Here is a 27879-nt window from a genome sequence, read left to right on the forward strand (position 1 = left end):
AGATGCCAATTGGTCGTCGGAAGATGATCGGTTCACTCTTGATGAGAAATGCAACACAACACCTTTGAAGATGATGGAGGAAGATCCTGACACTGCATGTACCTCACCCGCTACTCAGAATCCTCAAGCAGACACAACAAGCGGCCTAAAACCCCGGGTCAGAAAATCAAAGCCATCCTCTAGAAAAGAAATTCTCTCCGGCTCATCTCCACCCGAGGCATCATTGCTTTCTGACATCATCTCTGACCTACGGCGATTGCCCAGAGCAGCTTATCCATACTGGAAGTGGCCGTTGTTGGCGTACTTTGTGTGGATGGTCTTAACTTGGGCAGCAATGAGTGTCTACACGAACATTGTCGACAGATTCGAGCCACTCTGTTCAACACCCTGGCTCGGACAGAAGCTCCCATGGTGCTACGTTCCTTCGTCTTCAACATCATTGGAAGTTGCCAAGCTGCCCATTTCCTGCCATACAGGACTAGAAGAGGTAGTGATCTCCACGGGAAAGGGCTTAGGTCTAGCAATGGACATATTGGACAGCGAATTCGCTGTTAGAAACTTGAACATTCGAATACAGCACAGTGCATTGAAATGCAGGGAGGAGTTAAGCGTGGAGTTGAATAAACTCATCTCTCTCACCATGCAGACCTCTGAGTATGTGATTCGGGAGATATAAAATTAATGCTGACAAATCTCCAGCGGCATCGCAGACTTCACTTCACTGCTTGCTAGCACTGCCGACGCGATCATCTCATTTGACCACCTCGCCTTGCGAAATATGCAAGCAATTCTTGACCAACAGAACAGCACGCCCTCGCTTGTAAAGACTCTGGTGTCCTTACTTGCTCCGTTATCTGCTTTCGAGTGGAGATTCAAAACAGAGGAAGAGCTCAGGGAGATTTTTCTCCGGACCATGGACCAGATGACCAGCCGGTTGCCTGCCTTGATCAAGGAGGCTAGCCATCTCTGCCACCTCCTTGATCTTATTTTCAAAGTTCTTGGCCGTGTCCGGTCTGTAACTCTAGGTGAGTTCAAGGACACACCCAAAATGAATATCCTTGTCAGACTATGGAACAGGCTTTCCCGCCCCAATGACTACGCTGATGGCAAATCTCGTCTGATCTTGTTGAATGATGTCCCCATGTACTATCAAACGGCAGCAAACATCATGAAAAACAATCTTTTTTTGCTAAACAAGATGCGATCTGACCTGCGCCAGCTGCAGCATATTCGTGCAGTTCCGGTCTTCGTGTGGCAAGATATCCCACTAGAAAATACCATGTATATGATAAACCGGGCCATGAAGAGGTTAGAATACGGACGTCAGAAGATCGATGGGATGGAGCCGGACGAGTTCAGCTTCCCAATGAGTACTGCGACCTCAACGGTTCTTGCCTAGTCAGCGCATTAGGTCTTATTACCTCGGAACGAGGCAACTTGGGCTGCGTATCTGTTACTATGCTCCGCCGCTAAATGCTTAGTCTGTTTAATCTATTAGATCTTACCCAAGTCTCCATCTCTCGTCATCAATATTTCATTTAATTGATCACATCATGGAACTCCAGACTGGCCTGATCTGGGGAAATGAACAAGAGACCGCACATTTGCCAAGAACCTTTAATGAAGACCTCCGTCTCATTGTCTGATTCTCACTGGATGCCCAACGTCCCCATGTATCAGCATGCTATCATGACTCCCCTCTGCAAGATGGGAGTCAAAAGTCCGCAAATAAGGAGTTGATGCGCAAGGCAATTCGCTCCTCGATACAGCAAGTCTGGCCTCATTGCATGAACGACTCTTCAATAAGATTGCAAGATGTCGTCGTCGACGTGTACGAGGATGCAAAGCAACAATTTCGCTGGCTTGTGTGCCATGAAGACAGTTTTATTCAGTACCTAGGGTCACTGTGGCCGGTGAGTCGCCTACTCGGTGGCGAACCAAGAACAGTATCCGTGGAGACGAAGACATGAATATGTTCACTATTCGGCTCTTCTTCCACTTCAGATTTTGGGGAGAGGGGAAGTTCGACGCTAGTGCGCAGTTCCGAAGGACCATTCAAACTGTATGTCTTCAAGAGAACTGATTTCGGCCTCTTCTTGGAATCTCCGAGCGATTTTCCACATGAGCGGGACACCTTCTATCATCAACTTCGAATAACCTCCACAATGCCAAGACATCCAAATATCATTTGTCCACCAGAAATACTAGTTGTGACCTCCAAAATTCAAGATGGTGGGCAGATGTTCTTATGCGGAACTTTGTACCCTTTCATGAAAAACGACTCGCTAGATCAAGTAGTGAACAAGTCACCTATCACGAAGACACGCCTCCCATTGAAAGACAAAGCTAAGTGGTGTCATCAGTTGGCTTCAGCTCTTTCTCACACCCACTTCAAGGCGAATACGTATCACATAAATATCAAGCTCGGCAACTTCCTTCTGAATGACGACGAGGACTTGTTTGTGACTGACTGGGAGGAGAGTGAAGCACCCTCTTCAACCCTCGCGCCCGAGGCCAACGGGTGCTGGGATGTTGAAAGCATCAGAAAGCCACGTAGAACGGCCGGAGACTCTAGCACTTCCACATCTATGTTCGTGTACAAAAAGTATGAAGGCACACCACGACAGCACCTCTGGAGCTGGCCAGAATGGAACGTCTTTCCAACATGGAGAGAAGAGTGCCCAGAAGCTTTAGAGAAGGCGGAAGTCTTCAGTTTAGGTCGAACCATGTGGATGGTGCTCGGACAAGTGGCATCAACCTGTGACATCGATGTTGACTCCATGGTTAGCTGGGACGAAAGTGCATCGGACATTCCACAACACTGGAAACATCTTGTTCCACGTTGTGTAGAGGCCGATCCTAACAAGAGGATTGGATTGTCTGAGCTCACAGGCTGCTGCGAGTACTTTAGGCGTGAACACTAGACTTGGAGGTGGCCAAGACCTTTTTGAAATCTCAATTCAATGGCTTCACAAATAGCTTAGTAAAGTCTTGTTGTTGCTAATGAAAAAATGAATTGGTCCACCATCTGTGGATAGACTGATAATGAGAGCCTTGATGAGACCTAGAATCAGATACTTGAAGTGATGGAACATCGACTAACCCATCATTGAGGATTATCTGATTCAGGAGCACACTTGTGCCCCTTTCTCAACGACAACCTACCATTTAACTACGTTATGAATCCCTGGACTCTGAACAACACAACGGCTCTTGCACTGCAGGAGAACGGCTACTCCAGAGCCACTACCTGTCACTCTATCAGTGACAGTTGCAGGGGAGGTAGCAGGAGGATGAATTTATGGACATAACTTGCTGAATCTGCCACATAGCCTTAATGGCGCCACCCTCGCTTGGATTTTCGTCGAAAGGCAGCGTGATGTTGGCACGTCTGCTAGTGAAGTCAACAGTAGGTGCCGCCTGCGCAAGGGACACCCCATCGAGCGTGCAGAGGCCAAAAATATGGCTGGTATGTTTCTTCTCAAGAATAGAACGATATCCTGAAAGGGATTCTCTCATACGGTCGCCCATGGAGACCTTCACGCCCCCATAGGTGAATACATACGGCATCACCCCGTCTTTGGTGAAGCACCAGGAGCTGGGGTTGGCCAGCCCGCTTGCTTCGTTGTTGGTATTCCAGGGGACAGCCACGTTACCAATGTTAACTAGCATCTCGTACTGAGCTAGATCATAATGGCGGTGGACAAGGGTAACACCTAGAGAGCAATTGACCTCACGCTTCGGCAAAGCCTGCCCAAGCTCCTGCAAAAGTAGTCCAGATGTGTTGGCTTCCTCGAACCCTTTAGCGGAGTCCATGATATCAGGTATAGAATTGAACTCGGCTGCTGTATAAGGTAGCAGGTTGGAAGCCATAGTGAGGGCAGCGTTACTTCAACGGTCAACATACGAATGCAATGAAGAGTTTTGGCATCGATACATCCTCAGGGACTCGGCTTGGATGATGGTGTGAACAACTTTGGTAATACAAGGAAACAGCTGTGTACATTTCTGCATTCTTATAGGCATCAAACACAGAAGACCGTATGATAGATAAGTAGGGGAGGTTTGCAACCTCGTGGCGCAGCAGGCCGTGCCAGATTAGTGGCTCCTTGCAAGTCAATTGTAGCCTTTTCCATTAAAGCTGTAGTCCTTCCCTACTTTAGTAGGAGGTGAAGGAGGCCTGGTGCTAACGTAAGGAAGAAAAGTGATGAAACTGAGGGCGGATAAAACCATCAGCCAACATGGGACATGCCAAATATTCCCAGCTTTTCTAGAATGTGTGACCACACATTGGGACATCTCACCAACGAGCAACCGCACTCGATGTCGTCCCAACATGCCCCAGAAGCGGAGAGGGTTTGAAATGGAAAAAGGTGACATAGGGGAGCTGCGCCGTCTAGGTGATTGGGTAGTGTCAATCCTTCAGCAGCGTCGTTGCAGATCTACATACGAACGATACTCCGAAGAGAGCGGGTAAGAGTGGTTTGTGAATACTACAACGTAGGTTATACATTCCATGACTCTCTGAAAACAAGAGTCACCATTCTTGTATCCCTTCTTTTCCGAAAGGGTGAAATCACCAAGTTGCGTAGACCTACAGTATGACTGTTACGGAGTATGAGGAGCTGGTTGTATGGCGGTATTACCCGTGGACTAGTAGTCACCTGACTCAGGTGACCTCTGGGCAAGCTTGCATGGCAAGACTGCTGAGTTAGTACAGGAGTGGAGTAGTACTTTGAATTTGAATGTAATGGTCTGAAAAAAATACCCATTCCTAAGACAGAGACAATTCGACGGAGTGCCTGAAGACGCACGAAACCACATACAGAGCATGATACATCAGTATCCTTCAGCGCGCTCCCTGCGCATTTTCTGAATGGTGCTCAAGCAGCCTTCATTCCGCCACGAGCATTATTCTACAGCCAAGTTCTATCCTGATACCTAACTAAGAAAAAGAAGCAGCTTCAACCCTTATATGCCATTGCTTGCCTAAAAGTTATCTCGCACTCCTCGCATCCTCGAAGGTCCTGCCGTCGCGATCGCCTTCAAAATGTTTTTCTTACGGTATCTCACGCGCGAAATGACAATGAACCCGGCGCTTTTTGCCAAAGACATGACTCAGATTCTGAAAGAACAACTCTACCAGCAGATGGAAGGGGATTGCAATGGCGAATTTTACACTATTTGCATCTTGGATGTTACAGATATTTCGAAAGGGAGGGTGCTGCCAGGAACTGCAGAGGCCATGTTCACGCTGAGCTACCGGGCCATAGTTTGGAAACCATTCAGGGGAGAAACGGTAAGATGGAATCGTGTAGCCACGACCTCTTTCTTTCGGAGTAGGTCTGTGCTTACAATGTCATTACAGCTCGACTGCATGGTGACGAAGGTCAATCGTGCAGGCTTATTTTGTGAGGCTGGTCCCTTGACCATCTTCGTAGCGCAAACGGTACACTTTCCATTTGGCTGATGTCCTCGCTGGGGCTCCTTTACTAATCTCCTTTAGAATATGAAGGCTGGTATGACCTACAATCCAGATACCACCCCACCACAATTTTCAAATGCTAGGGGAGATGAGATTATCGACAATGGCACAGCAGTCAGAATACAAATTATGGGCCTAAGAAGCGATGTTAATGCTATCATGGCGATTGGCAGGATGTCTGATTCTTGGTTTGGGTATGTGGTGATCAAAATCTTCTTGGCTCTTAGAGCAAGACTAACACAGTGTGTCTCTCCAGTCCACTTCCAGATTGAGAACATCTAGACTTTGGCCTCAGCATTATCTACCTTGGACGGATTGCAAAGATGAAATTTCTAGGAAATCTTTACCCAAGTTGAGGTAATTGCTTGAGTCTCGTGCTAAATGGCCCCTGAGCCTGTTCGAAGGAAGACAACGGAACGTAGTCTTACGAGGTATCCATGACAATGCACAGCAATGACTGTCAAAGCTGCAGCAGGGCATAGGAGCAGCTTAAATTAGCATAATGGGCACTATAAGCGATTCTCGTTGGCAGACGTCAGGGAATTAGAGAGTCAGACGAGAGACAGTACAGTATTGAATAGCAACATGGGGTAGACCTTTCTGAAAGAATGGACTATAGCCATTATTTCCTTACTCTGGCCGACAATGAGATTGGTTGGCCGAACCCTGCGGTGAAGCCAAGAAAACACTGGGGCAAGCGCGGGTTTAAGAACTGTCCCCCATGCTCTTTGTTTACATTTCACGATAGCAAAACATTCAACTTGCAACCATCCTCGAACCCCCTTGATATTGTCTATACTCTATTCTACATTAGACTTCCGAGTGCAATGTCCATCAGAGCGGTGTATGAGGGGTTTCTGGCCTCCCCAAATCCTCTCAGCCTGTCTGAGAACGCTTCGCTTAACTACATTCCTACCCTTCGAACCTTTACTCAACAAGGCGCCATCATTCGACATCTTGAGAACCAGAACCGAAATGAAGTGCGCAAGAAGTCAGAGAAGGTTATCGAAGCAGTTGAAGGACAGAATTCACTCTGTCTAGATGTAGAGACCACACTAGAATTTATTTCTAGTGGAGGTGCCTACCTACCTGGCTTGGAGAATTTCGTGACAGACAGGATCGTGACTTTCCCAACCGTAAGCTGGCTCAAGAAATTGTTACATTCTCCTAATGACTGACACATCACAGATCCATATCGTCAATTTCGACAGTGAGAGCAAAATCCAGCGGATTCGAGTATACTGGGATCAGGCTTCGTTGTTGATGCAGGCGGATATTATTGGTGCTCGGGGCAGAAATTGGCCTATCACTGACGGAAAAGAACAAGCTCGCCTTATCTCGTTAGCACAGGTGGGAACAAAATCAGAGACGCCCATGACTCGTGGTAGGGATATGGACGACGGTGCAGTTGCCCCAAGAAGCATGTCTCCCAGTAAAAAATACATCCGAGATCCCCACACCTCGCTGGCTTTGTTCACAGAACAAACCGGTGAAGACAACGACCGAATACCTCAGCCCGCAATGATTGCCCCACGTGCCTCTGCCAGGCCAGCCGATCATGACTACAGTGAGCTTTTTGCAGCAGGTAATGAGGAGAATGAGCCTGGCAAGGGAGATCCATCATCTCCTAAGAAGCTCCACACTCAGCCAATCATCGCGCCCAAGGGAGCTAATGGGTCGAAGTATCAACCATCTCGTCTGTTCGACCCAGACGCCAAGGAAGATCTACCAGCGAAGTACAAATCCAATCCTGCCAAGTACAATCATTTCGATCTTGGCGAGGTTGAGGATAACGACCCCTTTCAACATGCGAAACCGCCAACGACCAAAACTGTTCCGATGCGGGCGAAAAGCAATAAAAACATGCCACAATGGGACTTTGAGGACTTTGTGACACCAGAGAAGATCCGGCATCGTGTTCGTGGACAGGATGTTCGCCACTTTGGATGGAGTGATGATGAAGGTGAGAAGGTTGAAACTCCTGGGAAGCAGCCAAAAGTCGTACAGCCCAGGCGCGATACTGAGCCTCACTTTGATTTTACGGATAGTGGTCCTCCTAAAGCTGCTCAGCATCGAGGCGCGGGTGGGCAAAAGGGGACGGCACACAACACCGGTATGGGGATGTACCAGAATAACCTGTACGAAGATGGAATAGGTGATACCAAATCCAAGCATGAGAAAGTGCCGTTAAGTGCCGTCACTACAAATGTGGGGCGCACCAAAGACTTCGACAAGCACTGGGCCATGTCAGACACATCTCCTGCCACAGGCGACAAGATCAACAACGAGAATCAACCGTTGGCAGGCGATCGAAAGAAAGCGGTGCAGACGGTGGGCGCAAGCTGGCAGTCATACGACGAGTCGCCCGAACAGAATAAGAAAGTTGTGGGATCAAAACCATTGAGGAAAGGAATGGAGAGCCACTGGGGATTTGGTGATGAGGAATAAGAGCAGATCGCGAGCGGCAAAAAGAGTGAGAAGAACTATTGGGACTTCTAGCTAAGACAAGGGGCATGGACTGGGCATCTCGTGGCTACTCTCAATACATGATAGCTGCCAGAGATGTTCTAGCAGCTTGGCGGGGTAGACAGCTTTCCCTGGGTGCGCCCTTGATAGTACCGCTCAGATGAGGAACACCTGCAGTGCTACGTAGGTAACAATGACTCACAATTTCCCTGGCACATGCTATGTGATATGAGCAGAAGCTCGTCCAACTTGCTTTAAGTTAGCCAGTATGCCGGACTTTACGGACATAAACTAGGGTGCCAGGTCTTGACTGTACCGTACTACTTACCTGGTGATTGTCAGGGTGTGCTCCAGTATCCCATGCCGTTCGGACGAAATGTCGCGGATCACCCGCGACATGAGCACAACCACTTAAACTCTGGCCACCCCGGCTTGGCATTCCCTAACATTCTGATTAATCAGAAAGGTTTTGTTGTAAATCTGTAAAAGAAAAATACTTAACAGAATTCTTGTCATACTTTGTATAAGATTTGTATACATTTTGTTATAAGCAATCATGATTGATTACGATCAATTGTAGACAACTAATTTCAACTGAGTGTGCATGAATTAATCTCGATTCCTACTTCAATAGGATTCTTGTTAAGAATTCGTATGCAGATGCAGTACAACTTGTTGTGATCAACCATGAGCACTTAGGAAGACTTATTGTACTGTTATTACTAGTGGTATTAGTGGCGTACGCTATCAGCATGCGGCAGCGGGTAAAGTACACCTCCGTCTTCCCACCTCCTTTGTGTGGCTGCGGCTCCTGACGAGTACCCGTGAATCATGAAACTGAAGCAAACCAACCGATGCTTGGCTCTAAGCACGTTGTTTCCTACCACTGCAACACGCAATCCCCAATCCCCGGGCCTTGACTTCTGTTTTAATTCGAAATCGATTCACAACTTGTGTTGTATTCCAGCTGTGAGTCTCAATTGCCACTCAATCTTCTAGGAGTCGCAGAAACTGAGTGCTTCAATCTCGCATCTAGCAAGTCCTGCGCCACAAACACGACCCCTCGATAACGCCCGGGCAGGCAGACGCTTCGCAGCTCCCTGCACGGCGCTGCTGAGGATTAGCTGCATCAGCGAAGAACCCGAATCACATCACCAGAGACCATGACGCTTACATCTCCGTCTGCTCACTCGTCCCAGTCTGGGCAATCTCCAGATGCGCAATTTCGAATCGTCCGAAAACGGAATAGGATCCCGTTATCTTGCGGACCATGCCGACACCGAAAGCTCAAATGCGATCGTAGCACCCCATGTCAGAACTGTGTCAAGCGAGCGGATGCCGTCAGCTGTGTATATGCTACACCGACGAGTAGGAAGAGGACCAATCACACCCAATCTCAAACCGCTTCAAATTCGCCAGATGACATGCAGAATCGCATAGATCGCTTGGAAGGTCTTGTTTTGTCTTTGATGACAAATGGATCGCAGTCCGCTGGCCCGAATGCTGCAGCTGCGGTGCTTCGCTCAGCCGAAGCATCGAGCACCAGCAGTGCCCACCACTTTGATAGGAACATGGAAGAGACGCAGATGCTGGATGATGACGAAGTGCAGGGAGACGACAGCGACACAGAAAAGGTCACAAAGAGCTTCGGCGTCATGAAGGTGGACAATGAAAATAAGAAGACGGTCTATATCGGCGAGGACCACTGGGCAGCGATATTGACCGGTATTGCAGAAGTTAGGCATTTCTTTCAGACCCATAAGAATCAGTTCGAAGAACAGACGCAACGTGTGGCACAGACCAGGAAGGACAGGAATGATGACTCTGGTCCTGCTCTGTTATTTGGTGCATCGAAACCGCCTCCGCGCGCTGAGATACTCTCTCAACTTCCCTCGAAATACTTGACAGACATCCTGGTAGCTCGCTATTTCAGTACTTTAGATCCAGGCACACATGTCCTGCATGGCCCAGTCTTTCAGAAGCAGTACAACGCTCACTGGGCTGATCCGGCAAAGACCAGTATCGTCTGGGTAGCGATGCTCTTTGCCATGCTACGGATAGCGCTACTGTCATATGCGCAAGATGGCGACGAGCCACCTGAATTCGCAGGGAAGAGCTTGGATTTGAGTAACACATGCAGGGCAGCAGTTGCGAACTGCTTAATCCTAGCAGACTATACGAAGCCGCATGAGCATATTATCGAAGCTCTGCTTCTTCATCTTCACGCGGAATATCGCAAAAACCGAGACAGCGAAGCAAGTATCTGGGTGCTTGTGGGGATGATCGTGCGACTGGCTATGCGCATGGGCTACCATCGAGATGCCAAGATGTTTCCCAACATAACACCCTTCCAAGGCGAAATGAGAAGGCGTGTCTGGACCTTTGTCCGTCAGGCAGATCTTCTGTTTTCATTCCAAATCTCGCTTCCTGGAATGATTCGTGTTGGCGATTCTGATACTGAACTCCCTCGCAATATCTACGACGAAGAATTCGATGAGGACACCACGGTACTACCACCATCACGGCCGTCCACTGATCGCACGACTGTAAGCTACATGATCACAAAGGGCCGCTTGGCGCTTGGCTTTGGTCGAGTGCTTGAAGAAGTTGGCGGTGTACATTCCAAGTCATATGAAGAAATCTTGAAGATCGACAGAGGCCTTCGAGACATCTTTGAAGCAGTACCAGAGCACCTGAAGCTACGGCCCATGAACGAGCAGTATCATCTTCCTATCGAGCACATCATCGCACGCTTCCAAATCTCTGCAATATACCACAAGAGTCAATGTGTTCTCCACAGGAGGTTCCTTCGATCTGCGAGGTGCAACCCTAGATACGCTTATAGCCGTCGAACGTGCTTGGAGAGCGCGATGGCTCTCATGAATTTTCAAATCACGGTACATCGTGAAAGTCGAGAAAATGGCCGGCTGAGAAACAGGAAATCCTGGCTTACGTCGCTGACTGCACATGACTTTTTCTTAGCTGCCACCATCATAGCCTCGGACCTGTATCCGGAAAAACAGCAGGCAGAAGCAAGTGTGGCAAGTACAGCAACAAGCCCCAGGACTAATTTCAGCGACAGCAACAGTGGCAGAAGCGCGAGCTTCAGCGATGCATACGGCTTCCACATAGGCATGGAACATTCCCAAGATGATCTCCTCAGGACTTTGGAAGAGAGCCGAGATATCTGGGCAGAGCTCCGCGACGAAAGCATGGAGGCATATAAGGCATCGGAGCTCCTTAACGTTATCATTGCAGAACTCAAGCCACGAGCAGGTGGCCCAGCCCACGGCATGGATGATCAACGCGAATATGCAAATAGCAACCGCAACGGAATCCATGGCCAAGTGGATGAGAAGCAGAATGCTGCTATGACACTTGGACTGCTGTCAAGTGGAGGCAAGAGTCCGAATGGTGGTGTCTCTGGGCAGCAAGTACAGGACCAGAGAGCCCCTGGAAACGTGTTCGACAACACCAATTCTATCGAGAGCTTGCTGCAACCAGCCGGTGTCTCATCAGTCTCAGGTGGTGGAGGTGTCTTCGATGCCCAAAATGGCGCCAACGGACCAATTCCCTTCTTGGGCATGTTCGGAGCCAGTATGCCGGATGACGGAGGCATGAATCTCGACTGGGTAAGTGATTCCTGCACAACAAATGATAACCACTCTTAACCTCTCTGACAACAGGATGCATTCGATTCCTATATTCAATCGTCGAACCTCAGCCTCGATCCAGCCAACACTCTATGGTCCTCTACATCACCTACTCCGAATCCCTTCCCAACAAGCATGCCTCCACCAAACAGTATACCTAGTAGCAACTCGACTACTACAGCGCCATCAACTTTCTTTCCCTCGCAAAACATGTCAGCCTATAGCTCCAATTCAAAACCTCGTACGGCACCGAATCCCGCGCAGAAATATGGTGGTGGTCCGCCGCTAGACCCTTCGATTCAAGGTTCCACCCCTTCGACTGAGAGCAGTCCGGGTCAGGTGTATATGGGCCTCTCTTCGCCGCATCCTGGTGGGCTTCCGGCCTGGAAATGGAATAACGTGGCGACGAAGCCGGGTTGATACCGCGCCAGAGAGGTTTGGTTTGGACTGTTATCCGCGTCGCAAAGTTGGCGGTTCTCTTTATCCTGGGAAATTGACTATCCATGATAGATAGCCTTGACGGTTGCTTTACTTGGGGGAAACTTTGGGTTGGTTAGGTCTCTTGACAATGAGACGTCGGTGTGGCGCAGGGCGAGAACTGGTTATCGAAACTGAATTGAATTGAATTGAATTGAATCAGCGATGTTCTTGTCAGATGGAGAAACTTTCACAAGTTGGTTTCTGAGTGTACTTGTTCATCCAAGAAATAATTGCGTGGCTGGCTTTGATTCTCCTCGCGGAGAAATGGGAACAGTTTTTGTTAGTCTTTATGGCCTTTGGTGCCTCTCTTCTCCAATACTACAGTGAACTACTATCAAAGGCATAGGCTCCCTACTACGATACTACCGGTAGCTGTACACCATTTTTTGGGAGACCATGCATTGGGAAGTCTCGCTCTTCTTGGTTACGTGACCATGCGAGTGACCATTTGTTCGCTCAAGACTAGTACTACCCGCGCTGCGCAAGATGTAACAGTGCCTGCTTCCACAACCGCCTGACCCAGTTCTTGATGAGCTTGCTCACTGCACTGATGATAATGATTATCTAAGATGATTGACCTCAATAGCAGCTTTGTATCATCTCTTAAGCTCTCAAGAAGCAAGCATCTAGATTCATCTTGCGCCTGAGCGTGGAATGACTGCTCGGGCCATTCGTACGCATTTTGCACCTGATCGATCGTGATTCCGTTGCTCGTTGGTGAAGTGCTAAACCAATGGAGGTGCAGTAGCTGGCGAGGATGACGGTATCCAGGACTGATTGCATGTTGGAAAAACTCATGAGCCCTTTCGATGCGTGTTTGCACGGTCTTGGAAGACACAGAGAGAGGGAGGATGGATTAAATCTGTGTGTTGATGCTGTGCGGATTTGGTGGTAGCACGGCTGATAGAACAATGACAATCTCACTACGCTTGCGTACTTGCTGTCCGGCTTGCATCTATGCAGGGCAGATTCTGCTCCTGTGCTGTTTAAAAGTACTGGAGTGTGCCAGGTGCTTTAGGCGCTAGAGCAGCCATGGTAAGACGAGTTCCTGTGAATGGCACAGCTGCCTAGGCGTCGTCTACATGGCTGTGACCAGTGACTGTGGCGATCTCGTGACTGGGCTCACCACAAGATCCTCCCTGACACGACCTGTCCTTGGAGGCAAAGGTGCCTGGTGGGCTGGCGTGATAGGCAAAGCAACCTCAAGTGTTGCGGCTGGAGGCATCTCTACGGTATCCTTATTCTGTGAGGAAGTTGTGTCAGGGGATAGAGGCTTGCTTAACAACCATCGTACAAACAGATCCAAGACTTCTTCTTGAGGAGAATTGTCGAAATCGAACAGCTGGCTGTAACGGATCTTGATACGCTGCTCTTCTGGTGCGATGTGTGCTTGGATAAGGCGTGCCTCTCTTCCATTAATGGAGACCATTAGAACCTTCAAAGGAGATAAAGTTAGTAAAGAAGGCTTTCAGAAGCATATTCCAAGCTAATTATATTGAGAACTGACCGGGAAAGTATGATCGTCAACGAAATCCTTTTCCTTCCTTAACATTCTAATCATCATCATGCCAATCAGAAGCATTAGTTCGTTTCGTAGCAACCCAGTTGCGTATGGGACTTCGTGGCAAGAAACACAGGCTCGATGCGGGTGATTAGGGATCTCCAACAGGTGGCTCATCTCACAGTCGAATGCTGTCAGTTTGACGAGTCTTTCCTCAGGTGCGTCGTCAAAGCTGTCAATCAAAATCAATTTTTGTGGAGGTTGTTTCTTATGGTAGACCTTACCACATAACTTCCCATGCGGTAGCGTCATGCACATTGTTTCCATCTTCTTCATTGTAAGCGTTGAGACGACGATCAATGCTATCTGAAATGTCATGTGCATCGGCTAGGTTCGGGAGCGAGCGTGGCCACTTGAAGGAGAACTTAAGTACTGATTCAAGGGGTAGCGCTTGCCACTGAGCTAGAGACATTGGGTGAAAATATTGGCCACCAGTTGCAGTCTCTCTTTCTAGGTCTATCTGGACTGCGTCGATACCCAGTTCAAACATGGTTGATGAACCGATATTGGGATCGAAAATGGAACTGAGGTCGTTGAATAACGTAAGCAGCGCACAGTAGAATTCCTCCTCGCAGGCCATTTTGAGATTTGTGTACTAATGGAAGTACAGGTAGACGTAGGAGTAGGATATTGTAGACCAGGATATGTGTCGCTCTTGTTGACACTGTCATCGAAGATAAGCTGGGTGATGTGGAAATTTGTGTTTACCTACGTAGGTACTCCGTACGTAGTAGTACGTAGTAATTGTTACTCATGCGGGCTCGGGGACCTAGTCACTAAGCAAACATGGTGTCGCTCTAAATCGGGCCGAGGCGGCTAAGGGTAAATTCATGTGCTCGTTGAAAGAAACCTAACATACTCGGTACAAATCTGTCTCTCTTGATCATTAACATTCTGTATAAATTAAACTAAAAATACATCAGATAGTGACTTATCTTACGACTTGCGATTTTACAACAAGAATCATCACAGCCTGTGAAGTTGATGTTAGCCAATCAAAATGTCGCCATTCTGGTTGGGTTAAAGTGCTTGCATCTCAGCTACGGTCGCGTTCAAACTGGCCCACTTACCAGTGGTACGTTAATAATCTTGGCATGCTCCTGGATTCAAGATCAGGGCACCACCGCTAGGGCATCCGCCAAGGCACATTCAAGGCGATCCTCAAATCAAAAGATTGAATTTGATCACTCGTAACACCAGATGCCTGGAGCTCTATATGTTGGTACTGGCATGCAATTCTTACATTCTGAAAGGGAATGACTGGTGCTTTTCCTACATAATATAAAGAATTCCCTCGAATGATTTGCAAGAGGGCTCAGCGGCGATTAAGCGACCATGCTGCACTCCCTCGCGTCTCGTGCCACAGCACCCTCAACAATGTGCCAAAAATAAACAAGAAATGCCTCTTTCAAAGAAGCTTATACACAAGGTCACTCGTCATTTCTGCATTTTTATCCTATCAGCACGCTATGTAAGGATTAACAACATCCAAGCTCCTCTCGTGAATTATAGTTGCGGTTGTTGACGAAAGACCAGAACGCCCCCAAGGGGTCGGGGTCGACATAGTCCAATGTCGCGCAGTCATTTTGGATTCTCTCGAGTCGCCATTCATCAACCCATACAACGAGCCGACACGTTTCTGGCAATACCGAATGGTATATATATGCACTTTCCGTTCTTTCTAAGGATTGGTTTGAACGACGGCGAGTTGAGGAAACTGTAACGCAGGTGTACCAGCAACGCAACCCTAGGTCTAGGCGGCAGTCGCTCCGGTGCGTGTTTATGGCGCAGCAGGAGACGAATAAGAGCTGTGTCAAGGGCTAGAATTGCAAGTGGCCTCACTGCAACTGGGGAGTCAAATCTGGGCCGAGCTCAAGGATTTATTTGTGTGGTGACCATATGACGAAGATAAACATCTGCTCTTATGAGTTCGTGATTTTCTACACGGATTGCCGGAGCGGGCACCAACCTGTCACAATTGAGAAGGGTAAAAGTTGGACAGATTGCGGAAGAGGCCCCCAGCTGTGCTGGAACTAGTTCTTCAGAAGCGGCTACATACTATCCCCGAGTCGAAACTCCTACCTTCCAGACCCAGGAATCCAGTACAATTACCAAATTAAACATATAATCCACGCCAGATCTCGTCTGCAGGCTGAGCAAGACCTCCCGGTCTATCTGGGAGAGTTGGTCGGTAATAATCAGTAAAGTGCGAGGTAACCTAAGAGATGTGCGGTCCAGGGGAACGGGTATGAGGTATTCTCGGAATGAACAGCTACGTGAAGGAGATTGAAAGGGGGCGTTGAAAAGGGTGTGAATGAAGGAATATCTTGGGCCGAAGGAGCCAGTCTTGCAATTGAAGAGACATGGGTACCCTTCAATATCAGCAACTCAGCAACAAATGAAATCGAGACTTGAGGTCGAAGATGCAATTGAGGGGTCAGGATTATTTTGGGGCTCTTTTTAACACAGAGATCTCTCCTGAATTTGTGCCTGATTTTGAATGTGCCTTGGCGGACGCCCTCAAAAACATCAAGAAGCAATAGCTTTGACCACGCTCATTAATCACTATGGATAGCCGTGTCTGTTCGATAATATAGCTTGTCATATCTCTTTCTGGTGCAAGAATATTGTTACTATCAAACGCAGGACAAGAGACACGCAAGAAAGCATCCACTAAAGCTGCACCATTGAAAATCTATCAAATCCAAAAATGGTAGGTCCAGCACGTGACATGGGCGCATACGAGTCCTGGCGTTGGTGGATCGGTTAGAACTCCATTAGTAGCAGCTGTGGTAAGAGCTGAACGCGACCTGACCGCTAGACAGTGAAGCGTTCAATTCCTCAGAACAACGAATAAATGAGATGTGAGATAGCACAAGACCAGTAAAGGGTTGAAAGCACTTGCGCGTCTCTTTCTGGAACCGCGGCAACCTCAAATCAACAGGGAAGCTATCTCACTGGAACTGCCATCTGCGTCTTACCCAGTCCACTGTTCACATTGCACAAGATGGCGGCCCAGTACTTTTTCGATGTGATATACTCCATCGCCAACTGCCTCGTCTGCTTCCCTTCGTCTCCCCAGCTCAAAATCAACAGCAGAAGCTTCAAGATGCTCAGATTACTTGGTGAGGTAGGTTCAAGCACTGTGCCGAAACTATCCACGCATCTTCTGGCGAAACACGCCCCCTTCTCTATACTACATCCTTACTGAGATTCAAGGCTAGGGCGGCTTCTCCTACGTCTACCTAGTTCAAGATACCTCGACATCCGAACTCTACGCCCTCAAGAAGATCCGCTGCCCTTTTGGCGCTGAATCTGTCTCACAAGCCCTCAAAGAAGTCGAAGCATACACCCTCTTCTCCACCGTACCCAACATAATCCACAGCATCGATCATGCCGTCCAGAACGACAGCGGTAGCAAAGTCTCCGGCATCGGCAATACTGGTAACGACGGGAGTAAAACAGTATACATTCTATTACCATACTACAGAAGGGGAAACTTACAAGATGCGATCAATGCCAACCTTGTCAACCACACCAAGTTCCCACAGAAGAGGTTGATGGAACTGATGCTGGGCGTGGCTAGAGCACTGAAGGGGATGCATCAATATCGCATGCCGAAGGGCTCAGGCGGGCATGCAGTAGGAGCTAAGAACAAGGCTCGTGCAGTAAGAGAAGAGGCAGCAAACGCCGACCGAGACGCGGCGAAGCGGGCCGGTAAATGTCAAAAGCAGAAAAGGAGAGAAATGGTTGCGGAGCCGCCAGACCAGGAAGACGGGGGAGAAGAAGACATACCGCTGATGGAAGGGGAGGTAACAAGGGCACAAGAAGGCGTCGGAGAGGGCGAGCTGAGGGCTTATGCTCATAGAGATATCAAGCCAGGTATTCCAAATTCCACCTCTTCCTCAGCATGACTTGACCCCTCAGTGCACTAACTCTTTCATTAGGTAATATAATGATATCTGACGACGGGCATACCCCAATCCTCATGGACCTCGGTTCTCTTTCTCCGTCGCCCACCCCAATCACCTCTCGATCTCTTGCCCTAGCAGTTCAAGACACCGCCGCCGAACACTCTACCATGCCCTACCGCGCTCCCGAACTTTTCGACGTGAAAACAGGTTCCGTCGTCGACACGAAAGTCGATATCTGGAGTCTCGGCTGTACTCTGTATGCGTGTCTCGTGGGGAAGAGTCCGTTCGAAGCTCGCTCTGAGGAAACGGGCGGCAGCTTGAGTATCTGTGTGCTAGGGGGGGATTGGAGATTTCCCAATGAAGGAGGTAACAAGGGGAAAGGGAAACAAGGCGCGGCGGCTAACGGTAACGCGGATGGTGGTGCTGCGGCGGCACAAGGTGGAGGGATCAATGATAGTGTGAGGGAGGTGGTCAGAGCTTGTCTCCAGGTTGAGCCGGCCGACAGACCGGATATCGACCAGTTGATTGACGTGATGGAGAGATGTATTGAAGGTCTGCCGGAGGATGATGGAAGTGCGGACTCATGATGAGCTGTCCCAATCTATTTTTCTTCAGCCTCTTGGGCACTTGGAAATGGCATGACTTGATAACTTTGTTTCGGCCATTCAGAGACTTCCACCGCCCGCCTGACTTGTCGAAATGCCAGACCCACTTCAACGCCTCGAAACCTACATGCATACAACAACAAATAGCCATGATCCAAGCCTCGCACAGCACATACGCCCAGGAGGTCACAATCAAACCAAGCCAGGTCTTTCCCAGCTTCATGGATCACGATGACCCCCTCCTCATCACCACAACCACAAGCCAAAGAGAGAGAGAAAGAGATGATAGGACGAACCAATTCCGAAACCGCCATCCACCAACTCAGAGACCGCTTACCCTCACGCAGTCGAGCTTCAAAACGTCAACTTGGACAGGAATCGCCAGCCGACACGGACGCGGAATGCACTCTTCTGCCCTGTCCTATTCCCTACCTCCCCCGGTCCTCCTCCTCCGTTGTCAACAGCGTTCTTACTCCCATCCGTTCCAGAACCTACGCATAAGCCATGAAGCTGGTTACCGGCATGTCTAAACCTCGATTGGGTTGACTGCAGAGGCGCAGCAATGAGCTTATAGCCCCTACGAAGATCATAATGTATCTCCTTTGCTTTTCACCAAAGCCATAATGTTATGCATGTAAAGCATCTCTTCCGCTCATGTGACTGACCACCACAAGGATTTCTCCGTGTTCTGGCCGGTGGGCTAGGCGGTTGTGTTATGGAAAAGAACGCATAGTGTTTTGGCATACCACACATGGGCCCCTTGATGAAAGACGGCTCGATTCCAGGTGTTATAAAAAATTAGCCCGAACGATACTCCCAGAACCATTTTCTCAGCTTTCAGCAACAACCGGTATTTACATTCCGCTGAGTTGATATATACATGATGCCGCCAGATAGCCCCACGAGTGCCTCCAGCGCTCCACACGGTGGCCGCCTCAATGTCTCATCCAAGAATACACAGCGGCCTTCCGACGAGTCAAACAATCCTTTCATTAGCTCTGTCCGTGACCCTAAACCTTCCGGAGCGTACAAAGTATACGGGCTGCCTACCACTGCAAGCAGGTGGGCTGAGCTGACTAAATCCGAGAACACGGCCGGCTTGACCATCAATACACTTTTGCAGGCAGACTCGGCGTCAGAAATTCGTCTTCCGCAATTCTTGGTTCTCAGAACCATATGGCCAGACCATACGTCGGTACTAATGGATTATCTTGTAAAACTCGGATTCCAGCAGACAGACTATGAAAGGAGAAAGGCAACGATGAGGGAGAACAAAGCATGGAAAGCATATATTGATTTCCTCGAAGAAAACTTTAAGCATCGGCAGTCCAAACCATACAGGTCAAGCAGCAGCTTTCCTGGTGACCTCGGAATATTCGGAATCGCACTTGGAAATCAACTTAAAATCTATGAGGAAAAAGTTTCAGCGGGAAGAACAAGCGTCAAGGAAGGGTTTGCGGCAGATTCAAAATCTAGACAACTCAGGCCACGTGCGCCCCTGCTGATGATGCCGGCCACACCGGAGCGTTCGTCGGGTTCTGTCAAAATGGACTTCGAAACGCCAGGCACTCCGTCACAACCTGTTCCCCTGCCGGCCGAGGATGAGGCTATTGTCAATTTCGCCCTGATTGCATTCTTGCAGGCGATATGGAGACTTGACCCAGCACATGACACTTGCTGGACACCGCACAGAAAAGCCTTCAAATTCGTGCCAACCTTACAAAATGATGTGAAAGGGAAAGGCTTCACGGCAGTTACCGATGGCCACCTGGAGTACTCCCCGAGTGAGCTTCGAAACAAACCTGCAGCAATCTTAGAGGTCAAGGCAGCTCATCGCGAACGGCAGAACCAAGGCAGGCACAGAATATACATGCAGGAGAGTGCACAGATGGCTCTCTGGATAGCAGCGGAGCCTGACAGCCACTGGAGAGCTCCTCTTCGATCCACCGTTGATGGCAATGCAGGTAAGGAAAAGGACGATAAATATTAGTAAGTTGTATCATGTCAACTAAAACAAGAGACTTGACTTTTATTTTGAGACTTTACAGCCGAGTTCTGATATCTCAAGACCGTGACGAGATATTTATCACACTTGCTGAGAACAAGAACCAGTATCTCGATTATCTGCATGGAAAGCCGGCCACAGACGAAGCCTTCCTCAGGATGTGGTTGTTTGGTCCTTATCGAATCAAGTCGGCCGATCATATGGAAAATTTTGGAAGTGAGATCAGTGAGCTTCTCTCCTATGCAGAAGCATCAGCGCTGGACGCTATTGGTCGAACACCCACTGCTCAGTCAGATCATTTCTCTGACGATGCAAAGCCGCTCAGAGCGATTCAAGTCTCCACTAACGTAGAAAAACTTGGACAACAACTTTCAAAGATGGAAATCAGCAACAAGCAGGAGTCGTCTGTAAGACAGCTCGACGAAAGGAACCACCACGAGGAAGCTTGACCCAGGCTGACGCTAGTTGACTGGAAACAACAGTCCTGACGCCGTGGAGTCGCTATGCGAGGTGTCTGCGCTAACTACAGTAGTGGCTATAGTGCTAATACAATACATGGTATCCTCTGGGGTGTGGAGTGTGGGTTCTGGGTTAGGGACGGACCAGTCAATCGGTCTGTGAACCAGTCCTCCGTATCACCAGCCACTTAATTAGTGACTGCTGTTCACATCACGAGCTCGTGATCTTGTTCAAGGATTGCTTTTGCCCTTGAAGGCCCTAAAGGCTGTTGGAGAAGTTCTTGATGCGAATTCTTTTCTCGCTAGCTGGACGTACAATTTCCACTTTCGATCATTGCGAGATTTCTTCAATTGGACAAGTCAGAGAGAGAGGATCGAAACCCCCGCTGCCGCTGGGGCATCATTGAATAAACTAACTAGTCAGTCAGTCGAGTCTGACAGTGCCGCCTCCTCCTTCCGTGTTTAATTAAGAGAAGCAACGCCTTGCCCCCACCCCCCTTGGCTCCACTGAAAAGTTCGCGTGTATAAGATAGACAGCTAGATCCTGCGAGCAGAAAACCCCCCAATACTCTCCGTCGCTCACAAATGACCCCTTCCGAACAAACTTTAAGTTTTTCAATTATAGACGCGTCCCGCTCCAATACTCCCGTTGATTTAATCAGGAAGCAATCCACCCACTTTCATATCTCTTGACATCACACCCCAATTCCATCAACCAACCACACACACAAACTCTCTCGCTCCCTTCCTTTCCTAAAACGCATCCTCGAACGGACAATCCACACTCTCATGTCCGTCCCGCTCACATAACGCGCACCACTTCTCCTCATCGATCACGCCGCTTGCTTTACCGGCCACCATTCCCAGATCGTTTGGATTCGGGTGTGGTTGTTTTGGTAGAGCTGATGGTGGGGGAGGAGCGGGAGCGTCTTTTGGTAGTGTCGACGCTGTTAGGGGTCGGCTCGCGACACTTGTAACACTGGAAAGACTTGGCATTGGCCTGAGGGGAGCGATACGGTTGCCTTCAGCGTGGGATTGGAGTTGTGATGGTGACGGCTCATGGGTTGCTTCTTTTACGAGATCGCTGGTAAAAGGCGGAGTCATTGACCTGAAGTCATCTTGGGAAGGTTCTCGCCCTTGCTCTCGTTGTGCTCCCCCTTCTTGTTGCTGGCCCATGAACATGTTCGTGCAGGTTAAAATATCGTGGCCGCCTGTCTCGCAGATTTCGCACCACAGGCCACTGACGTCTGTGACTGTTGAACGCGAATCCGCTTCGTGCATTGTTTCCAGCTGCGAGGGCGCTGAGACGCCTTTCTGGTCACGCCAGTCTCCGGGCACGATGGTCCGATCAGACAGTCGATGGCTTCCGATCGTGTCGGCGCTTTTATGTTTGTCTGCTGCTTCTGAGCTACGGAGGCGTTCGAGCTCTCGCTCCAATTCTCCTTCGCGGGATGACTTCCTGTCGAGAAGTACTTCGAGCTCTTTCAATCTTTGCTCCAGCTCGATTATCTGCTCATGCTGGACGCTGTGGCCCAGACCATTAACGTGACCATTTGTCTTGACGTTAGAACCTGCCGGTGCATTTCCGCTGAGGGAGTGGATGATAGCTTTTAGGCCTCTGATTTCATCATCTTTCGCCTCAAGTCCCCGCATGCTGCGGTGGCTGCTGTGGCTGCTGCCATTCTGACCGTTGTCTTCCCTCACGGCAGCAGCTTTGCTCCTCTCGCGCTTCAATTCAGATCGTCCTCTTTCGACCTCCCCCCGTAGGAACTCCACTTCTGCTCTGGCTTCCGCTTCTCCCCTTCTGGCGTCCTCTAAACCCTCTTCTAACTCTTGCACTAGATCTTCCAGCTGCCTCAGCTGCTGCGCCACCGTCTGGACATCCTCACCACGGTCCTGCAGCTCGCGTACTTCTTGGAGGAGCTCATCCACTCGTTTCTCGTAAACACGCTCAGTCTCTGTGCTGGCCATTTCTAAAGTATCTATCGTACTTCTGAAATCGGCACGATGGGCATCAAACTCAGCGATGAGCATCTGTATCTTCTCATTCTTATCTCGGACTATATTTCGCATTTGTGCAACGTCAGACTCGACAACAACATCCCGCCTATGGTCAAGAGATTCGTAATCCGGAGGTAGTAGCGACTGAAGCTCAGAAAGCGATTTCTCCATTTCTGATAATGTGGCAGCTTGCTCTTTTAGTTGACCGTCCTTCTGCTCCAGACTTACTTTTAGCCTTCTAATCTCCTCATCTTTCATTATGTGATCGTTCGTCTTCACAGGCGCAGGCGCAGGCGTCGGCGTAGGAGTAGGGTCTGACTCGTCGTCGAAAGAGAGTTCAGGACCAAGAGGAGCTCTTGAGGGTGTAGCAGCAGGGCCATGAAGACTACTTCCGAAGTTTGATGACCTGCTTGTGGGGCTCTGGCCGTACCGGGAGCCCATCCCCACCTTGTTTCTGGCCATTGGACCAAGTGAGGGGCGCGAAGCTGGTGTCGAGAGCTTGGGTAGGGGTTTGGCAGGAGTACTCCGCAAAGGTGAACCAGGTCGTTGCAAGGACGGCCTTCGCGATGAAGGCTTCAGGGCAGGACTGGCTGCTCGTGCTCCAGGCCCTATCGACTGGCTGAAGTTTGGTTTGGGCAGGACGGATGTTCGTCCGCCTTGATTAAAAGTTGCTAGTGAAGGCGTGGTCGGCGTGGCCGGTCCCCTGCGTATGGCCTTTTCGACGGGAAGAAAGATTCCCGAACCAGGCTTGGTTGTTTTGAAATAGTGCCTCCCATCCACATCGCCACTGTTTTTGCCCCTGATAGCGAATTCTGCGGCCAACTGCACGCCTGCAAACTTGCCCTTCTTGCCTGCGACTTCGCCAACAAACTTGACGATGCCATGCATGCCACCAGGCACGTCCACCGTCTCACCTACTCTAGGCTCCATGGCTCTTAGCTTTGATGAGATCCTGAGGAGCAAATGCTCACAAAACGAAGGAAGTGAATAGCAGATCTGGTTCAGCTGCGGAAGGAGGGTTAAGGAATGCGCGGGTACCCGGGATGAGAGATTTTTGTAAGGATGCTTGTCGTTCAATTAGTCTGTTCTGACGCGTTTTGCAACACTGCAAGTCGCCGAGAAAGTTCTCTTCATCGAATCGGATAGATAGTCGAAGCGCAAATGGTTTGTGATGGGAGATGAATTGTTCTTTTAGGACCAGGACACGATCTGCCTCTTGCCGCGTAAATAGACCCGGATCAGCACAGGGGGCTCCCCGCCAAAGCATCTACTAGCAAATACCAGAGACGCTAAGCCCTTTATAATTAGTGTTCTTCGATAGAATAAATGATAAAACTCGACAAATCCAGCGGGTAATTTCCTAGAGTTTCTTCAACACCGCAGCTAAATCGCATAACCTTTCGCTAAATCAAGTCAAACACGGCAAATGGACTTGTTAACCAAGCTATGAATACACTGAGGAGATTCTGGACCGTCCCCCATCCATGGAAGGAGTTTCTAAGCTTGCATTCATTCTGCCTGATCCCTGGTGTGGAGCCCATTTTTGGTTTGGTACGGAGTACACGTGGTCCAGTGGAAAACGGCCATATCTCTGTATTGTAAAGGAAGCCACTTCTGGTTCATCGCTAGATGCCCAATTTCTAAGGCTCGATTGTATGTCTCTTCAGTTACGTTCACCTCATTTGAAAGGGCTTGCTTGATGAGGAAGCTTCTGCAACCGAATATTTGAGGATTCAATCGAGCAATCTGGAGCACTGTTGAGGGCTCCAGGAACTAAGAAATGCATAGGCAATGCATAGGCAATCCTTGTTGGATCTATGCTTCACAGCCAGCCAAGTGGTCACGTAACAGTTGGGACGGACAGAGGTTAATTTTCCCGGTAGAAGAGTAGTACCCGTTGCATAATAGAAACAGTGGAGACAAAATGGGTTGGAACGATGAGTATCAGAGGTCAGAATGTGTGAATGTACGGAGTACTCCACTGCTCTGTGACCAGAAGGATGAAACTTCATAGGGACAGCTTATGTAATTGAGTGACTGAGCAGCAGGATGCTCGTTTTAGGCGTTTTAGGTCGTCTGTCGGGAGAAACTTGGACCCCGCAATTGAGACCTATAGTGCATAAAACTCCTGGCCCAGAGGCCCCTTGGAACCGACTAGTGTCTACTAGTGCTTCAGCGCCTAAGGCGTCAAATGAGGGGCGTCCGGGCGTTGTGTGTCCATGGAGCATGATCTCGGCGAAACAATCTGTCAAACCACCTCCGTCACAACCATCAATCATGCTTTGACTCTCCAGAGCAGTCCTATGGTCGAGACGCTCCTCGGTGTGGCAGCACCGATTGTACAATGCATGCTAGACCAAGGTTACGGCCTCAGACTGTCAGAATCTCAGAAATGAACTGCCAGGATCTCCATCCTTTCATAGGCTGTTGTCTGGTATAAGAACAGGCAAGTATTCTCTCTGGATTTCATTTTCAGCATCATTCAAACGACAGTCTATTCATCAACAGAATCTGGTATTCTAACAAAAGCTTTCCTCTAAATTAATTCAACTAATTCAATCTTTTTCCCAATCCCCTCATTAATCAAACTTCAATCTACTACTTCAACCTCCAATCACTCAAAATGGCCGGCTTCATCCTCAAGAACTCTGCAATTGCTTTCCTTGCCATGAACTGTGAGTTCATAATCCTACCGCTTCCAAAAACCCGTCTTCTTTGCTCGACTAACAATCTTCCTCTCAGTGGCTTTCATGGTTGCTGCTCAGGGCACACAATTCATCACTGGAGAATGCACGAGCGATGCTGATTGCGCATCTGGATGCTGTGGCTTCAACACCGGAAAGTGCGCAGGTGCCATTGTCGCCCAAGGACGCGATGGAGGTTGTGGATTCGGTGATGATGCGCCCAACGACACCGCGGCGAAGGCTCTTGGCTTTGGGGGATCCTCTCCCGCCAACGGAGGAGGAGCAGCAGCCCCAGCTGGTGGAGCGGCAGCCCCTGCGACTTCATCCGCAGCCCCAGCTGGTGGAAGCGGGAAGGCCCCTGGAACCCAATTCATCACCGGAGCATGTGCCAGCGACGCTGAATGCGCCTCTGGCTGCTGTGGCTTCAACACTGGCAAGTGCGCCGGTGCAATTGTAGCTCAGGGCCGTGATGGAGGCTGTGGATTCGGTGATGCTCAGCCCAACGACGACGCTGCTCAGGCGCTCCGAGGCCAGTAAAGCGCTGACTTCGAAAATCACAATCCATTTGCCAACGATGCACCGCCAAAACAGCTGATATAAGTCGCGGTCTTTCGCCTTGCGGCTGTCTGCTGGAGCCTCAGGGAGATGTTAGAATAGACTGATAGATTCGGGTATGGGCCTCTACGCTGCGCGTGGAGCACATAGTTGGGAATAGACTGATTTGAATTTTCATCTGACAATTTTCGGGAGCATTGTGATTCTCACTATGGTACCATGCGATGACCAGTGGTGATATCTACCCATCGAAGCTGCATTGCGCTCTTTGGGCTGGGATGCCCCAATGCTTTCAACCAGTGATACTCACTGAATATAGGTAGCCGAATCGGCTGAAGGACAGGGTATACTCCACAGATCTGTCTATAGATCGCATTTTGGATCGCTAAAGAGCAGTCACCTTCGGTTTGATGCCTGTTATGGAAAGAGAGTTTCCTAATGCAGGCTTGGCTTAAGCGCTATCCTAGTTGACTAACTGGGTCGCATCAATTCGTCGTTGTCTCGTCTCCATTTCCCATCCGAACTGGTGCTGGAGCTCGAATTTGTACTCCGTGACGTGCCTATTCACGGTGGTTCAGAGCCTTAGTTTTGTCTCGTCATATTTCACCCATTTTCCAACTTCCGCATCGGCGCCCTCCAGACCCATATTCACGGATTCCAAGTACGCGACTCGTAGAACCCTTATCCCACTTCCTCTTCCAGGCTGCAACAATCTCGACTCTCTCTCAAGGATCCCGGTCCCGACGAGTTCTGCCTCAGAATTTCTCATTGGGCTGCCTTCTCCGTACTTCGTTGGAGTCACTTGCCCTTATCCATATGGGAGAAGAGATGTTGATCGCAGAGACTTGAGCAAGTTTTTTTTCGAGAGAGCATCATGTTCAACTCTAAAGATTGGACAATAGTTAAACAGAAAAGTGGCTCATCATGCGTTTGCTTTGTACCATGTAGGTCCTGAATCTCGCCAGCCAACCACTGTTTGCCCGAGTGATCTGGGTTAGATAGCACATTTAAGCACACTGCCAGCCTTTTCGAGACTAAACGATTTCGTTGGAGCTTACTCTCTTCGCCTAGAATGGGCTTGCCCCTGGTCTCTTAATTGAGTTGTGTCATGCAATTCATATGCTCCTGCCCCTATGCTACAGGATCATCCGGCCGTACTGCATCCTCAAAAGCACCAAGTGCGGGAATCAATCTGTTGGAGGCATCTTTCTTCCAAACTTCCCAAACCTGGGGCTTTGGGCCCGTCAGCAGCCTCCCTTCCTGATCAGAATCTTTCGTATGTCGAGGAGCTTTAGTATTCTGCAGCTGGACTCTCAACCCTCACAAATGGTAGTACGGAAAATGGTTTGGTACTCCTGCGGTTTCTGGCTCTCTGAAAGCTGATGACCACACCCTTTATCATGATAGTGTTGTGTTTGGCTGCATTACTGTCGTGCCTGTGCTGCCGCAGTTAGCTTGCCAATGTTGGCAATGGTGCGCTCCCTGGTGAGCTTTGAGAGATAATATGTGTTTGAGGATTAGGCAGTTTAGCGTAGAATGGCTTTTCACCTCACTGGACTCAGCATTGCTAGAGCGGCAGCTCGTTATGTCGTGGTTGGAAAGTACAGCCCCGCGCGAAAGTATCCGGCCAAAACGCGTCATTTTTGAACACGCGTTTTTTTACACCCTTTTTCAAACAACTACCATGGCTCAACGCAAGGCTTTGGCGCCTCTTGAAATCAATAGAAGCTATGGCAAAGAGCTATCTCCATACCAACGAGGTCAAATTTCGGCGTACAAAGCCCTAGGGCTCACAAGTCGAGAGATTGGTCAAAATCTGCATTGCGGCAAATCCACTGTTTCTGATATCATTGTTCAAAATCCAGTACGCAACAACGGCAAAAGCTTGCCTCGTTCAGGACGTCCTCAGGCCTTAAATAGGGTCCAAAAACGCAACATTTTACGCATTATTCGTATCAATCCGAAGATTACTTATCAAGCACTTCAGTCCGAAGTTGGTACTAGTGTTCATC

At 49.2% G+C, this 27879-nt stretch overlaps 10 protein-coding genes across 10 annotated transcripts; 7 read left to right on the forward strand and 3 right to left on the reverse strand.

The window, feature by feature from the left end:
- Positions 1–640: 640 nt before the first annotated feature.
- EPUS_00956 (uncharacterized protein) lies at positions 641–1399 on the forward strand (the record flags this gene model as incomplete). The annotated part of the gene is made up of 2 exons (XM_007802514.1): positions 641–654; positions 700–1399. The coding sequence occupies 2 exons, from the start codon at positions 641–643 to the stop codon at positions 1397–1399; spliced, it is 714 nt and encodes a 237-aa protein (XP_007800705.1).
- A 766-nt stretch (positions 1400–2165) lies between these two features.
- EPUS_00957 (uncharacterized protein) lies at positions 2166–2924 on the forward strand (the record flags this gene model as incomplete). The annotated part of the gene is made up of 1 exon (XM_007802515.1): positions 2166–2924. One exon carries the CDS (start codon positions 2166–2168, stop codon positions 2922–2924), a length of 759 nt encoding a protein of 252 aa, XP_007800706.1.
- A 337-nt stretch (positions 2925–3261) lies between these two features.
- On the reverse strand, positions 3262–3873 carry EPUS_00958 (uncharacterized protein; the record flags this gene model as incomplete). The annotated part of the gene is made up of 1 exon (XM_007802516.1): positions 3262–3873. One exon carries the CDS (start codon positions 3871–3873, stop codon positions 3262–3264), a length of 612 nt encoding a protein of 203 aa, XP_007800707.1.
- Positions 3874–5050: 1177 nt separating this feature from the next.
- Positions 5051–7933, forward strand: EPUS_00959 (uncharacterized protein; the record flags this gene model as incomplete). Its single annotated transcript, XM_007802517.1, has 5 exons — positions 5051–5299; positions 5369–5449; positions 5507–5679; positions 6234–6621; positions 6674–7933. The coding sequence occupies 5 exons, from the start codon at positions 5051–5053 to the stop codon at positions 7931–7933; spliced, it is 2151 nt and encodes a 716-aa protein (XP_007800708.1).
- A 1181-nt stretch (positions 7934–9114) lies between these two features.
- EPUS_00960 (uncharacterized protein) lies at positions 9115–12024 on the forward strand (the record flags this gene model as incomplete). Its single annotated transcript, XM_007802518.1, has 2 exons — positions 9115–11583; positions 11638–12024. 2 exons carry the CDS (start codon positions 9115–9117, stop codon positions 12022–12024), a joined length of 2856 nt encoding a protein of 951 aa, XP_007800709.1.
- A 1138-nt stretch (positions 12025–13162) lies between these two features.
- Positions 13163–14225, reverse strand: EPUS_00961 (uncharacterized protein; the record flags this gene model as incomplete). Its single annotated transcript, XM_007802519.1, has 3 exons — positions 13163–13519; positions 13592–13817; positions 13870–14225. 3 exons carry the CDS (start codon positions 14223–14225, stop codon positions 13163–13165), a joined length of 939 nt encoding a protein of 312 aa, XP_007800710.1.
- Positions 14226–16652: 2427 nt separating this feature from the next.
- On the forward strand, positions 16653–18146 carry EPUS_00962 (uncharacterized protein; the record flags this gene model as incomplete). The annotated part of the gene is made up of 3 exons (XM_007802520.1): positions 16653–16775; positions 16870–17527; positions 17593–18146. The coding sequence occupies 3 exons, from the start codon at positions 16653–16655 to the stop codon at positions 18144–18146; spliced, it is 1335 nt and encodes a 444-aa protein (XP_007800711.1).
- A 901-nt stretch (positions 18147–19047) lies between these two features.
- EPUS_00963 (uncharacterized protein) lies at positions 19048–20618 on the forward strand (the record flags this gene model as incomplete). The annotated part of the gene is made up of 2 exons (XM_007802521.1): positions 19048–20128; positions 20233–20618. 2 exons carry the CDS (start codon positions 19048–19050, stop codon positions 20616–20618), a joined length of 1467 nt encoding a protein of 488 aa, XP_007800712.1.
- A 762-nt stretch (positions 20619–21380) lies between these two features.
- Positions 21381–23558, reverse strand: EPUS_00964 (uncharacterized protein; the record flags this gene model as incomplete). The annotated part of the gene is made up of 1 exon (XM_007802522.1): positions 21381–23558. One exon carries the CDS (start codon positions 23556–23558, stop codon positions 21381–21383), a length of 2178 nt encoding a protein of 725 aa, XP_007800713.1.
- Positions 23559–25251: 1693 nt separating this feature from the next.
- EPUS_00965 (uncharacterized protein) lies at positions 25252–25849 on the forward strand (the record flags this gene model as incomplete). The annotated part of the gene is made up of 2 exons (XM_007802523.1): positions 25252–25303; positions 25371–25849. The coding sequence occupies 2 exons, from the start codon at positions 25252–25254 to the stop codon at positions 25847–25849; spliced, it is 531 nt and encodes a 176-aa protein (XP_007800714.1).
- Positions 25850–27879: the final 2030 nt, after the last annotated feature.

This window comes from Endocarpon pusillum (genome assembly GCF_000464535.1).
Source record: "Endocarpon pusillum Z07020 unplaced genomic scaffold scaffold1719, whole genome shotgun sequence".
Lineage (NCBI taxonomy): Eukaryota > Fungi > Ascomycota > Eurotiomycetes > Verrucariales > Verrucariaceae > Endocarpon > Endocarpon pusillum.